At 39.7% G+C, this 15,113-nt stretch overlaps 1 protein-coding gene across 2 annotated transcripts in view; it reads left to right on the top strand.

Moving 5' to 3' along the window:
* Positions 1-15,113, top strand: part of sema4c (sema domain, immunoglobulin domain (Ig), transmembrane domain (TM) and short cytoplasmic domain, (semaphorin) 4C) — an 86,275-nt gene that overhangs the window by 50,917 nt on the left and 20,245 nt on the right. For both annotated transcript variants that reach the window (XM_046385720.1, XM_046385717.1), the window contains 2 exons: positions 9,235-9,389; positions 13,256-13,318. In XM_046385720.1, coding sequence (XP_046241676.1) covers positions 9,235-9,389; positions 13,256-13,318 — 218 coding nt within the window. The remainder of the gene's footprint in view (positions 1-9,234; positions 9,390-13,255; positions 13,319-15,113) is intronic.

Here is a 15,113-nt window from a genome sequence, read left to right as displayed (position 1 = left end):
CAGAAAAACAACACAGAACAGAAGGAGAGTGGAAAAGGGCTGGGCCTCTGACCTCCAGAAACCTCTCTTCTTCTCTCTCAACCTTTCTCTTTTTTCCCCCTTTCTTTCTGTCTCTCTGCCGTATCTCCCCAAACCCTCCAATTACAGTAATGAGTGGTTGAGAGTGAGGCAGAGGAGGAGGCAGAGAGAGGCTGTGCGTGACTGGGAGGATAGATGGGAGGGATGGGGGGATGGAAGAAAGAGATTCATCGCTGCTTTTTATCGGCTATGAGTGTCACTCATCCCCTGACCCTGTGCTGATTGGTCAGTGAAGATTAACAGCCGGGACCAGATGTCAAGACCTGGAGTGCTCTCTGTTGTCATATAGACTTTGTGGGAGCTGATGTGTGGGCAAACGGGCATGTGGATTTAAATGAAAATGCCACTCAAAGGCTGCTCTTATCCAAAGCACCTTCTTGTGTTAGGAGTGCTATGACTGAACTGATGCGCTGATTCCCCACTCTTGACATTACATTAAAATCACTGCCATCCATTAAAACAAAAGTGAGCATATGAATTTTATCTGTTGGGTTTTTTTGGGTTTTTTTTTTTTTGCGTTATTATGCAGTTTAATTATACTATATATTTATTAGGGATTGACCGCTGTGGTTTTATAGGGCCAACGTAATGAAGCAGAACGATAACTGATATCGGAACTGATATACATTTATGGTAAAAATAAAGATCTATGAGCCAAAAAGTGCTTTACTTAAGCACAGTGTTGATGCACTCATATTTCCAGTTCTTTTCTAATCATTCTTAATGGATATTTTTATGTATTTTGCAATAGCATTTCATGGAGTAAATTATGTGAATTTATTTAATACAGCTCTTGGGTGTCAGTTTTGAGATGTTTTGTCAGCCTTGTGATGTACATGATCAGTAACATACGGAAATTCAAGCTATATGCAAGAACAGTTTATTTGAAGGTATGAATTACAATTTTTATTAAAAAATACAAAAATAAAGTCACTTGTTAGAACTACCAAAAAATGCATTCCTGTACACTTATGAACATAGGAACAAGCTTTCTGAAAGAATAGACTACATGTTGTACCTTACATAGCTGTGTTTGCCTCTGCAGATTGTATTGCGTAGGAAATGGACTATTTTACTGAGACTTGTGAGAGACTTCCATACAATTATCCAAAGTGCGAGGATGTTTCATCATTATTAAGATGGGTTTGAATGTAGTGTTCCAGTCTTAATGGATTTTCACTTCAACTAGATTTCCCCTTCTTGTGAATCACCAAGTACTTTTCATTTTTGGTATGTAAATCATTGAGTGAGTCAGTTTCCAAAACTGTAGCAGTCCCATGCTGCACCCATTGAGCTCCATGGGCTCCCCTCTATGTCTCCTTGTGTGTCTTTGTGTGTCATCACCACAGCGTTGTACAAAAAGGCCTAAGTCTCCCCAGCTGGTGCTTGCTACAGTCATACATGCTGAACCATGACGCTGGAATGGAAAAACATCACTTGTGGCATCAACCAGCTTTTGATTTGTTCTGCTTGTTGTGGATTGCAATGGCGACCCCCCACTGCGCTATGCTGTTATACCTCCCCCCCTCCTGCTTTCATCTACTGCTTTCGCCCCCTGTAAACCATCCCCCCACTGGGCTCACTTGTGCCGTTGTTGTGTTAATCCACTTTTACCACTTCCTCTACTCCCACTCTCCCATTCTTTATCTCGTTGTCCAATTCTGTTGAATTCAGTTGCTCTATTACCATGACTGTTGACTGGAAACAAAAGTGATAAAGCTGTATAGAAAATACAAATGCTCTGGAGCAGACAAACAAGGGCTTACACATTTAAGTCATGCCAAGACAAATAATTATTTGACTTGAAAGCATCTTATTATATGTTCATCAGTGTACCTGCTGCTATTCTTTATCTGATTCAGTGACATGCGAGTTAAGTACATGAATTCCTTATACTGCAATTCTGTGAATCTTTTAACGTGCGATATCATAGGATATATAATACCCTAAATTCAGTCAGCAGTTAACAAAAAGTATTTCTGCAGATCTAGCTAGTAAAAGCATGTATATCTTTCCCTCTCTTATCTTTCTCTCTGTCTTCGTGCTCTCATTCTGTCGCACACCTGACTCTCTTGTGAACTTGTCGTCTGTTCAGCAGACAAAGCATGAGCATCCACGTGGGAGTGAGTGTGCCTTTGTGTGCGCCGTGTTGTTTTTTCCTTCAAAGAGGGTACCTGCTCAGACAACGCTCTGTGTACGCTCGGGTATATCTGCCAGTCTGTGTGGGCGCTGCACCACGTCTCTCCCTCCTCTGTCTGTCTGTCTCTGCCTCTCATTCGGTGTTTGTCGCTGCTTCAAAGGTCTCCCCAAAATAGGCCTTTAATCATAGTTTGGAGTGTGAGTGGCTTGGTGGTTAGAAGCTATAAGCAGAGGCTGGATGTATTTATAGCAGACAGGGAGAGAGAGAGGCTGGAGCTCTGTTGGAAGGCTGATGGAGGCAGATTACAGGGGCCAGGCCTGGATGGAGACCTTTCCACCCGTCTGTGAAGCAACAGGCGCTTCCCGTCGTTCCCACTCCTTCCCCTTCACCCCACATGAGGGTGGTTTGGCTTGGTTTGATTTGGGCCAGGCTAGATGCTGAAGCCGTGATGTGACCCTGAAATACCCAGCAATGAAGTGTACACACACGTACATTAGGACATTCAAGCAACTTTTTATACAGACGCTGATAGCGACAGCTTCCATGGAGTCGCTCCAGTTAATGTCATCACAAAACAAACAACCTCCAGTATCAACAAAAATATTGTAGTTTAGCCTTTGCAGTAAATTTCCTGTGTGTTTTTTCTAGTACTGCATAGTTTAACTCATTAAGTGCTTTTGTACTGCACTTTACAAAGAATCACATCATATCACTGCTTGATTTCCTACCTACAACCTTTAGTTGCAGTTTGTTTTAGCACACCATGAAACCAACTCACACCGAACTGAGTTAGCTCATGATGGCTGTCCCATCAAAGTGAACATTTGTCCTGTCTGCTGAATTCCAAAAAGTGAACCATGAGAATCAGCTGCTGAACTGCTACCCTTTATTGGAAGAAATGAATACAGTTCAGATTGTGCTTTTCATAAAGACTGGGTCATCCTCTTTATGATGTTTTGTCTGAAGCTGGCACTTTCAAGCACACTCTGACATCGAACACTCAAACATTTAGTGTGCCATACATCAAATGCATAAGACGCAACAAGTATAATCAATGACAGACGGCTAATGTGAAGTGTAGCTTCAGGCAGTAGCTGCCCACTCTCATGTCTCAGATGTTGAAGCTTGTTGTTATGAACCAAACAGGAGGAAGTTATTCCAGATAGTCCTGTTCACAGTTGGAAAATGACCACATGGCTTTGACAGTACTGGAATGTTAGAAAATACATTTACTCTAGTACTTTATTTTAGCACTCTTTTACTTTTCTCAAGTACTTCTATTTCATGTTACTTCAGCAGTACCATATTTCACACATTTTTCTGACAGCAATAATTACTATTAGAAGATTGAAAAAACATTAAGTATGCTTTGTAAAATTGCAAAAGTATAGCCTACATATATTTTAATTAATGAGCTAAAATGTGAAAGTGCACAGCTCTGGTATAGCTCTTCAAAATATATTTAGTATATATATAAGTTTTCTGTCAGTTATGCAATCCATGTATACACTCAATAATGAGACCCAAGAAATGTGAAAAATGCATTTGTTTTCTTGAAGTTGTCTTATTGTAAGTCCACGATATCTGTATTTAAATGTATGATTGTTACCATATTCACCTGTTTTCAGCAGTTCTGACCTCAGTCAGGTCCTCTGAGTTGTTTATCTTTTGTGTTCTCCCTTTCTGCTCTGGCCTTCTATTTTTGCCTTTTTGCCTGTATTCCTACCATCATCTGTTGGACTCATTATGCCTCCCCATGTCTCTGCCCCCCGTTTTTTATTTGTGCTCATTATTCTCCCTTTTCTTCTGCTCTCTGCAAACTGTTGTCTTCAAGCATCAAAGGCCTTGTAATTTAAGCCAAACCGCCTTCAAAAAACACACACACACAATCACCAGGTCGTTCAAATGATGGAATAGTCCTGAGACAAACCCTGTTTAAAGCTTGAAAGAGTTTTCAGTCTCTTACAAGCAGTAAATGTGGAGGTGATTCTTGTAAGAATACAAAATGACGGGATTCTTTTTTTCTTTTGCTTTTCTGCTCAGTCATTATTAGAACAGATGATTTATTCTTTTTTTGGCATTTTTATTCCACTGTCCACAACTGTAAAAACCTCAAAAAACACATCTTAAACCTACAGATGCTGTTTACATTAATCTGAACTCACACAGTGTCTTTCAAAAAACACACAAACCTGTTCACATGCACTTAAACAGAAATGAGCCACAGATGTGGACAGTCTTGTGTCTCTTGTACAGACACATCACACACAGCAGGTGGCCTCAGGGCTGCCACAGTGTGGTTGCAGATGGTTAAATGCATCCGCCCGTATCGGCTCTTAATGACAGAGCCGCTGATCACTTCAAACACGCCACTCGGAGCAAAACTTTCCCTCTGTTGGTGGAGAGACATTCAAGTCACTGAGCAGGTACCCTGGAGAACTGTGTGTGCAAGTGTGTGTGTGTGTTTGTGCAAACGCAACGTGTCTTTTCGCTTACACTTTGCGTATTTTGTCTGTTCATGTGTGTACATGTGCACTGAATTGCGTGTATAGCTACCACATACCTCAACACTAGTGTGTGTGTGTGTATGTGTGTGTGTGTGTGTGTGTGTGTGTGTGTGTGTGTGGAAGTGTGTCAGCTCTGGAGTTTTTTTGCCTGGCTGTGTGGAATACAGCAGATGTGCTCAGATCCCCCCAGAGGATGCCTCCCCCCTCTCTCTCTCTCTCTCTCTCTCTCTCTCTCCCTCTCTCCCTCTCTCTCTCTCTCTCTCTCCCCTCACTCACTCACGCTCATCAAGCTCCCTCATCCGTACATACCCTCCAATGTTTATACACCGCTGCTCTTCAGATAATAAGCTGACTTCAGTACTTATCCCCCTTCCTTCCTTTGGCTACTTATTCCCTCTTCTCTTCTGTCTCTCTTCTTCCATCCTTCTGTATCTCTGAGAACATGTCGCCTTACTGGCTCTTCTTATGCCTCTGTGCTGGTGCCAGCCCTAGTTGGAGAAATGTTTTAGGGTTGTATGTACATATTCACCTCTGCTCCTATGTCTGTCTGTCCTGTTTTAGTCAGTTTGATCTGTCAGGAACGACTGGATGGAATTTCTTCAAATTTGGCACGTATATCCAACTGGACTGAAGGATTATATTTTGGTAGTCAGCGGTCTCTGTGACCTCACAAAACATGTTTTTAACCATAACCCAAGAACTGGACTTAGCGGACACTAGAGTTGCAATTACAGGCTCAACTTGCCAAATGTTAAATGTGAAACAAACAATCAAAAACTTCAATAGGGACAGTTTTCAAAATTGACCCACAGGATACAAAATAAAAATGCTCATGATTTATGTTTTTTTTTGGGGGGGGTCACTTTGGGTCTAATATTGTCACTTCACCATTTGTAGTCATTCTTAGTTCATTCTTAACATCAGAAACAGCAGGAGTTTTCACTAGCTTGTTCTGAACCTTTCAATTATATCACATGCTCTTTATCAGCAGATGGAGTTTGCCCAGCTGTCATGCCACTGTAGATGTGCTTTATTTTTCGTTATTCTGAGCACTCTGAGGACTTGTCATGGTGTTAAAAGATATTTTGTTGTGATCTCTGGAATAAAATGTTCGGTGCTTGCATGTTTGGTTGCACTCATTTGAAAGAAATGTTGAAAATCAAAAGCACTGTTTCATATGCAACATGTACAGAAAATAATAACCTTGTATTTGTAGCCACACACACAGAATCTATGACAACAAAAACTGATCTTAACGTTCAGTGATAGTGAGTGTGTCACTCACAAGCTTAACTTTTCTAACCTTCCTTTTTTCTTTCACGCCCACACACAAATTCATCTAGTACAGCCTGCTCCATGTATATAAATCTGTTTAGTCCCAACTAGGCCACTGCATCACAAGAGCGGTTAGTCACACCATAAATCACACCAGTTCGTGCTGTTCCCTCACTGGATCTCAGCTGTTATTCTCAGTCAGGAAAACAGAAAAAGAATTGAAAATGTTCACACTATAGAAAACAAAGAAGAAATATTTGTATTCAGTTTATGCAATCGCGTAATGTGCAGCACTTCGCATAGCCTCCCATTTTGCACACATTCTATCAGCCCAGTTAGAGAGGAAGAGAGAGAGAACAAGGTGACACTACAAGCAACAAGACTGTGGATAATGAAAACTAAACAGCATCCTTTCTCCTGTTTCTCCAGTCTCTGTCTTGCTTTCTCATCTGCTCTGCATCACTAGTTTGACTGTATGCTAGTCGGGGGATTTGAGTGGTGTGTGAGTGTGTGTGTGCGCGCGTATACTTGGGTGTGTGTTTGTGTGAGAGTGAAAAGCAAAACATCTTTTTTAAATTTTGATGAAAAAAGTTAACTCTGGTTTTTCGGCAAACCTTGCAGATGGGACCGTGGAGAGAACATTTTGTGATTTTCGCTTAATCTTTTTTAGATTGCTTGTGTCGGTGTGCAAGCAGCAAAATGAGAAACAACCCAAAAATAAGGGCAGCCCTTAAACAAATTAGACAATCCTGAGATAAAGAATATCCATGCAGTTATTTGGTCAATAACTGGGTTTACAAGGGGACTCATATTCTGTTAATACTCTGAGTGATAAAATAATCAGTGGGAAAGGCCTCATTTAGGCCTTCGATTAAAATGCGATTTGCATCTGGATGTTCAGCCCAGATAATGAACAATCTAATCACATCTGATTACTCCCATTATTAGAGTGCATTGATAAGTAATCTTTAACTCTGCATTCTGTCCACGTTGTCACTCAGACCTCATTTTCCATTTGAAATAATGCCTCCTGGGCCATCGCTAAATCCCTGTGTTGTTGTGCATAGGTGCTCCATCTAGGCTAGATTAAACTGCTCCACTTAATCCTGTGGTGCTGAATGTATGAGTCTTTTAACAATCTTTAGTTTAAAAGCTGCGTTCAGTTGAGGCAAAACACAATTTAGGTTGTTTTCCAAAACAAGATTAGCCAATTTTCTCAATTTGAAAATTACCAGTCTTAATGGTATTTGTATTGAACAAGTGTATGAATGCAAACCTCCTGCCATCTGGTTCAATAACAAACTCACTTTTAAAACTCACATTAAGGCACTGGATGGTTGAAGCTTATATAGATTTATTTCTGAAGATTGTGCAGACCTTCAACCATCTTCACCAACTGTCTTATAGTGATCTCATCTGTATTCATCACTATACTACTGTTTTAAAAGCTATAGTTGTTGCTTTTACTCTGCTGGCTCTGATGGCCACTGCACTCCTCAGCAAAACATGGGCTGGTAGGGCAAAAGGCATCATTTCTTCTTGTTTATTTGCACAGCTTTTCTAAATAGACGGCCCCCTTATCTCACTTCTGACGTGCAGATCTGGAATTTATCAGACTTGCCCTGAAGACTGCCTTGTACCCCAGGTTCTTAAAGTAAATACAGAGCCTGGGAAGCAGAGTTTCTTCCTGAAGGCCTGAAGGAAGAGTTTACAACAGATCTAGCTAGATAGTGTGGTTAGTATGACCAAGCTCATTATGAACCAATGAGTTTTAGGTGTTTTTACATACCTTCAGTAATGTTTTGCTACTTTCACTGTCTTTCACTGTCTTTGTGGAGGACTCTTGTTTCTCTGTGTGTATAAACTGTGGATTTAGTAAATGCACTGTGGTACTATAATCTGGTAGTTGATGATGTGCAAAGTGTTTCATATTCACAGCCACATAAATACAATGATGTTGATCAACTATCTGATGGAATGGAGAATAAGCAAGCTGCAAGCAAAAGCATTATCCTTTAAACCACTGACATGTATAAAGATGGACAACCCATCTCCACTTCCTATCACTGTACAGAAGTGAAGCCAAGATATGCCAGATACGAGTGCTGCCATCTTGTACTGGTGACATCATTTGCCAGAGCGTGATCAGGCGGTGAATCTGTGGGACCAAGCTCCCGCCCATACACCTGTGTGACAAATAACCACATAAAACCAAACCTATCAGAAAAATGAACATTTGAACGTAAGTCAGCATGATAAGGACTACCTGAGATGATAAAAAAATGATTTGACAATTTGTAATTGGAGTTTTTAGTTTGGCTTGCATCACCTCTGCTAACATTGGGGAGGGGGGGGGGCTATGACCTGCAGTGGACTCCCCCCTGGACACCAGGGGGGCTATGACGATGATTTGCCTTTACTTCAGGGGAGCTCTCCTGTCGTCCATCTTTATATATAGTCAGTAAACTTGTGTTAATTGTTTTTTATTTTTGTTTGTTTGGCCAACTGGAGGCAGTGCAACATCATGATTCTTATAAAGCTGATATGACAAATGTGTTAGCAAAAACATGCCCATTGACACATGAGAAACATCTGACCACCTGGCAAATATGAAAAACAGCTTCCCGCATCTTGAAACAATGCTGATGAGAGGAGCACAAAACCTAAACAATCATATGAAAGCTGAAAGATGCTAAAATACTCTGTAGAGCCAAGGGACCTCAAGACGTGCAGCAATTTTGGAGTTGGATTTGTCTCTTCAAGTGACAGCTTTCACATTTTTAATAGAAAAAGTAGATTGGAGAAGCTTTAAGGGTTAAATGGAGGTAGAAACTCGGTAATGGATTGTAGAAATCTTGACAGGTAGATTAGCTGAGGTGGCTGAAGCTGGCCACAAGGTTAAAATGTGCAGAGCTCTCAGAGGCTGTGACACAAGGGGAAGTTGTATAAGACAACAGCAGACACAGTTCCTAATGAACAGCAACAATGTGGTTGAAATGTACCATGCACAGTACTGGCAGAATGGATGGCATTAAGCTATAGGTGGTGGAGTGGGCGAGGCTTGGAGGTGTGAATAAGCTCAGGCATCAACAAATTTCATCAAGGGAGGTGTGAAATGTTTTTCTCGGGTTTTATTCGGTCATCTGTCAACTGGCCGGTTGAAAGGAAAGTTGTACTGCTTTGCTGTTATGGAGTTTCGCTAATGCAATAATGCATCTGTGTGTCTTTATCCAGATGTGTTGGACAGCATGGCGAGGTTCAGTGTCCAGGGAGTGTTCAACTACAGCATGCTGACTCTGTCCGACCACGAGAGGGTTTTGTACATCGGAGCACGGGAGGCACTGTTCGCCCTGGATCCGAACGACATCAGCATACAGCTACGGCCACAGGTGATACACACAAACACACACGCTTTATTTTCAGGCTTTATTTCCCACAAATGAAGGATCCAGCATGTATGATTTAGCACCATGTAGCAGTGTGGCTGCAGATTGCAAACCACTGAATTCCCCCTTGTTTCACCCATACATCGGTCGGTAAAAACACTGCAGGCATGGAAGGCCTTTTCCAGAGTGAGTGTGTGGTTTGTTCATTTTAGGTCACAGTAGAAACAGCACAACAGAAGACAACCTGCTTAATGATCAGTTTCAGGTGATTACACCCTAATGAAAACATGAATATAGCGTTCCATTTCTGCCCCTAAATTCTACAAACCTCACCTTTAAGGGAATTAAAATTTACAAAAGTTCAACATGGCAAAGGAAGGATTTCAAGAAAAACAATTATCTTCACACCACTGACTAACAGTCACTGAGAACACCCACACATTCTGAAAGGCTTTTGTGGAAATGTAAGAAATTAAATGATAACGCATAAGATTTAGTATCAGAGAGCTTCATGATGGACAGTTCAAAAAGCACCATTTCCTCCACATAGCCTGACTGCCGAGCACCACAGAGATAAACACACATTTCAAATACTTAATTGAAATATACCAAATTCAATTATGATATTAACTGTGATATAATTATTGTATGAAAGTTTAAATACTACAGAGGTTCAGCTTGTATAGGAAAGAAAACATGAAACATAATCTCTGTTTCTGCCACATTTCTTTGCTGCCTATTAACAGACTGACCTTATTTTGTCCTTCTTTTTTTTGTATTATTTTGGCTCATTTTGGACTCAAGGTCGTCTGAGAACACACACACACGCACACCCAAACATACACAAAAAAATTCTAGTAGCTAATCAAAGAAACAAATACCAAAATAAAGTCAACTGAGTCATACTGGTTGTTCAGTATTTTGGTCTGCCCTTCTTTTATTAAGTCTTCAGGCATTGTAGAAGCTAATAATGAACAAACTGTCAAGCAATTTAATACCATCTCAACAGTATTCTCTTTGAAGGGTCAAAAATATGATAAAATGTATTAATTGCTGCTGTTATCTAAGAGCCCTGAGGCAACCTCTGTTATGATTTGGCACTATATAAATACAACTGAATTATTTTTTGAGTTTACATACATTAGATACATTGTTTTGTCAGAGTGTTACAACATTTTGTTCATCTCTCCTCTTGCCATTTTTTGGATGCACACGTGAAATTATTCAGCTGAATTAAACCATGAAAGTCATCAAAAACAAACCACTAACATCACAAATAAACTTACACTTCTTATAATTTACTGATCACTTGTTAATCTTGAAAATATATAAATTTTTTTTTTACATTACCAGCTTTTATATGTTATGGATTCAGTTCAAAAATTATTTTATTTGGATGTTATTTAGGTTATCTGTTGCTAAAAGCCTCCTACAGTAACAGTGCAAGTAAACTGCCAAATATTAAAATCATAATATGAGTGGCTATTGGCTTCAATATTTCACTTATCAGCACAAACCAACTGTGAATGTGTGGGAGTACACAGGCACTCTCACATACATAGTGTACACGTGCATAGACCAAAGCCTGTGTTCGTGTCCGCTTATGATGTACTTATTCAGTCATGTTTTTTTTTTTTGTTTTTTTGTTTTTTTTTATTGTCCTTGTTTTAATTTGTGTATCTTGTTTTTGTGCATAGCACCCTGGGGCACTCCTGCTTGTCAAAGGAGTGCTATAAACACCCTTCACTTGACCTGATACACACACGCTTACACATACAGGGACACTAAAGCCTCAGAGACTCAGACCGGTTTTGCTTTGCTCCTTCAATAATTGGTCCATATTGCAATCAATACCATTACAGCAGCCCAATGAATGTGTAGTGAGCAGCCTGCAGCGGTTTGGGGATTGTTATCTGATTTACCGCCGTAATGAGCAGTTATTGGATGCACACACATACACACTGTCACACGCAACACAGGCACAAGCTGTTTGAGTGAGGGTTATGAGTCTTACAGTAATGATAAGACCACCTGTTGTCGGCCTCCAGTGTGCAATGTACAGGGAAGAAACCAACACAGAAAAATGACTGTGTGAGGACAAGGGAATAGTCCATCCCCTTTGTCACCATCTGCCCATCACTCTCTCACCCCTCCTCCCCCTTCCTTCCTTTAACTATTGCTCTGTCATTTCTTTGCAGCAGTCTTACTCACTGTCTTTCTACATTACTTTCATGTCTGTTTTTTCTTCCATGACTATTTGCTGGGTATATTCTTCTCAGGTTTTGACACACAGCTCCTATTCATTTCTGAAGTGCTTTCTTCTACATTATTTAGTTATGTTCTTTCCATAAAAACACCACTGATACAGTTTTTACTAAATTTGCTCTACTTTGCACCAGTACAAAAAACGAAATCTGGTTCACCCATCTTTACTATGCAAATGTGTTTTTAGGACCACTAACGTGCACTACCTCAGCCAGTGCTTTGAGTTGCTTGAGAACCAATTTAAAGGGTTTTTTTGTTTTTTTTTTGTTATTATTATTCATTAGTTAATGGACAAAGCAGACTGTATGTGCATGTATGAGATATAAAAGAAAAATCAGACATTAGCACAAGCTTTTCAAAAATACTGGAACCAAGTGACTGTGTAGAGAATATTTGCAGATGTGTCCTTGAAGGCGACAAATCATTAACTGTTGGAGCCACTATTACTTTTCAGCTTACTACTGCCTGATAGTTTGTACAATATCTTATCAGTGTGGAGCAAATGAATGCTTCTTAGATTGGATAAAGTAGACAGTGCCAAGTGACTGTTGAGAATCTCTTGGGAACAGATTAGAAGGAGCAATAAACTGCTGGCGTTGCAGTGCTTCATTTTATCATATTTTTCTTTAAATAACAACAAAGTGCATTAGATTTCAGCGCAGATCATACAGGTAATAATTCTTAATCATTATAACAGTGACCATGGGAATTCTGTGAGAATGAAATATGGGTATTCTACGAACAGTGGTGGGCAAATGGAAGGTGAAATATGTTTTGTTTTGTTTTTTTGTGCCTTGCTAGTGAAAGATTATTATATCAAATATGAATTGTTCCAATCAGAGGATTCTAACGTAGTTTTAAAAAGACTTTGATAGATGATATACAATATAAAAGTCAGTATTGTACGACTAGTTTTTAAGTCGCAGTCAATCTACTATAGCAATAGCATATTGTTGATTGTTGTTGGTTTAGGTCCAGTCAAGTAAATCTGAGTTTAATACTGAATTTGCAGCAGCTCTCTGCCTGTAATGACCAATGTAATTATTTCTAATGGTGTGGAAACCTCTTAGTAAACACAGTTCATATTTTGGGTCTCAGTCCACGTAGTAAAGTTCAGCCATGTGCCACACAGTCATTAAAAAAGGCAGCTACTGTAAATAATACTAAACAGCAGCGGTCATTGGTTGAGGGAGTATGGACATAAAATGTGGAATAATGTGCACATTTCTTTTTATTTGCTTTCCTTCCACGTGTTTCAGCTGAAGTTTGCCTTTTGGAGGACAAATCTTGTCAGTGGAGGAGTACTTTGTACAAGTACATTATAGTGCACTTTCTTGCCAGTCTTTGATCCTTTAAACAATGGTATTGTGGGAATTTTGCTGCAGTAGGAACCTCACAGTTTCCTACCTACCACTAACACTACCGTTGATGGTGTCAGCTCAAAAGCATCATGTCATTGACTCATCCACTGTGAATATTTTTTGCATGTCTATAGAGCAAAATTATATATTGAATTACGTATAGGCCAAAGACAGAGAGCTTCTTCATTGAAACAACGTGTTTCCCACATCAAATCTGTCTCTTCTTTTTTTTTTTTTCCGCAGATTGACTGGCCGGCTCCACAGGATAAGAAGAGAGAGTGTGTTGCCAAGGGGAAGAATAACCAGGTAACATGGACTTTGTTGAGACTGCCTGCCATGCTCAGTGGCAGTTTATGGGGAGCGGCATTTCTCAATTCACTCTGCTCAATTACATTTTGTCAAATCAGTGTGGGGTTTCAAAGTGGAAACATTCCAGTTATTACATTAGTACACAGTGCATCTCCCATAGAGAGTTAGGATCAGCAGCTTTCAGGGCGGGTCGACTCAGGAAGTGTTTTGTCTTGAGTAACAAAGAGGGGATGAAGTTCTGCTCCAGAAAGAATCTCATATGTAATGAAAACTTATGCTGAGGCTCAGTTTGGCATTGCTTCATACATTGCAGCATGATTAAAAAGAATAAAGAGAATAGAAAACAAATATTTTTCCTAACACATAATTACCTTGTCTCAACATAAGTGTAGCTCCACATTATTGTTTGGGAACTTCTCTCTCTTCTTATTGTCTTAGGGTTTTCACGCATTAATGAGTAGTTTATGTGCCATACATTGCGTAATATAAAATGCGGTTACACAAACATGGTTTTACTATTTTGGAAAATATGCCAACATTAGATGAGAAGGTCAGTACCACTTCATAGTGTTGTTTAGTATGAAGCTACCACCATGTACTGGTTAGCTTAGCTTAGCTTAGCATATGGACTGAAAACAGGAGACAACAGCTAGCCTGGTTCTGTCCAGCAAAAGTGTAAAGTCAAGTTGGGGTTTTGTAAGTGGTTTTTTTGCTGGACAGGGACACTGACTTCCAGGAGATGACAACGCTCCAGGAGGTCACTGCACCCAGTGAAGAAGTAGGCCAGGACATAACCCCTGATTATTAAGCAAACAATACACACTGTGTTACATGGTTCCACTATTTGCACTTATTGCATGATGATATTTAAGAAAGGAGTAACTCTTTGTAATTCAGCATTATCTTATATATTATCCATGCTTATGATCATCCAATTCTCGCCAATCGGTTCTGGTGCATTTGTAAAGACAAGACCTGGCAGCAGCTTTGCACTTTAGTCTGAACAACATCCTCTCACTGTTTAGACTGCATAAAGTGCATTTTCAAAAACACACAGAAAACATGAAGAAATTACAGCTTTTGAAAATGAAGCTAAAATTTCTGAGTGCCCAGCACAATCTGTCGTTTAAAACTGAAAGGCAAATAGATCACAGGAGTGCACCAGTAGCAATACTACTACACTACACGACTAAAACTGACTCAAAAGAAAAGCATGTTGACAAATTAGTCTACCAGGAGTAGAATTAACCCAATATTTTCAAATTGTTGTTAAAACAAAATGTATTTAAAATTCACCTTCTGAAAATTGATGGTACAGTTGTGATTAAAGTCCAGTTATTCTGCACACTTACTTTAGTTCAGTGACTGTGAATGCTACATATGGTCATATATACTGGATAACAGGAATTGGCTTACTGTGCAATTACAGCCATATGGTGTTTACTCTGGCCGTCATTATATTTAATGACTCATGGTTTGATGTAATGTTGTATTTGGGGGCTGCCAGACATGTCTCATCCTGATCATCCTCACTGATTGCAGGAGCTGAAACAATGAATTTTAAAGAAATCATTTTGCTCGTATTACAACCATGAGATACAGATATTGTTTTGCTGCTGCAGTGGCAACATCAACTGGATGCGCTGAATTATTCATTCCTCTAGCATCATGTGTGAGCATCTGTTTCCAATTTCATTCAAAGAGCTTTATTGTTCATCACAGTGCAGACATTAAAGGCCACTTTCCATAAAACACTGCATATATTATACTGTTAATTACACACATATTCTTT

This window comes from Scatophagus argus, chromosome 4, assembly GCF_020382885.2.
Source record: "Scatophagus argus isolate fScaArg1 chromosome 4, fScaArg1.pri, whole genome shotgun sequence".
NCBI classification, from domain to species: Eukaryota; Metazoa; Chordata; class Actinopteri; family Scatophagidae; genus Scatophagus; species Scatophagus argus.
This window is presented reverse-complemented; position numbering and strand designations above follow the sequence as displayed.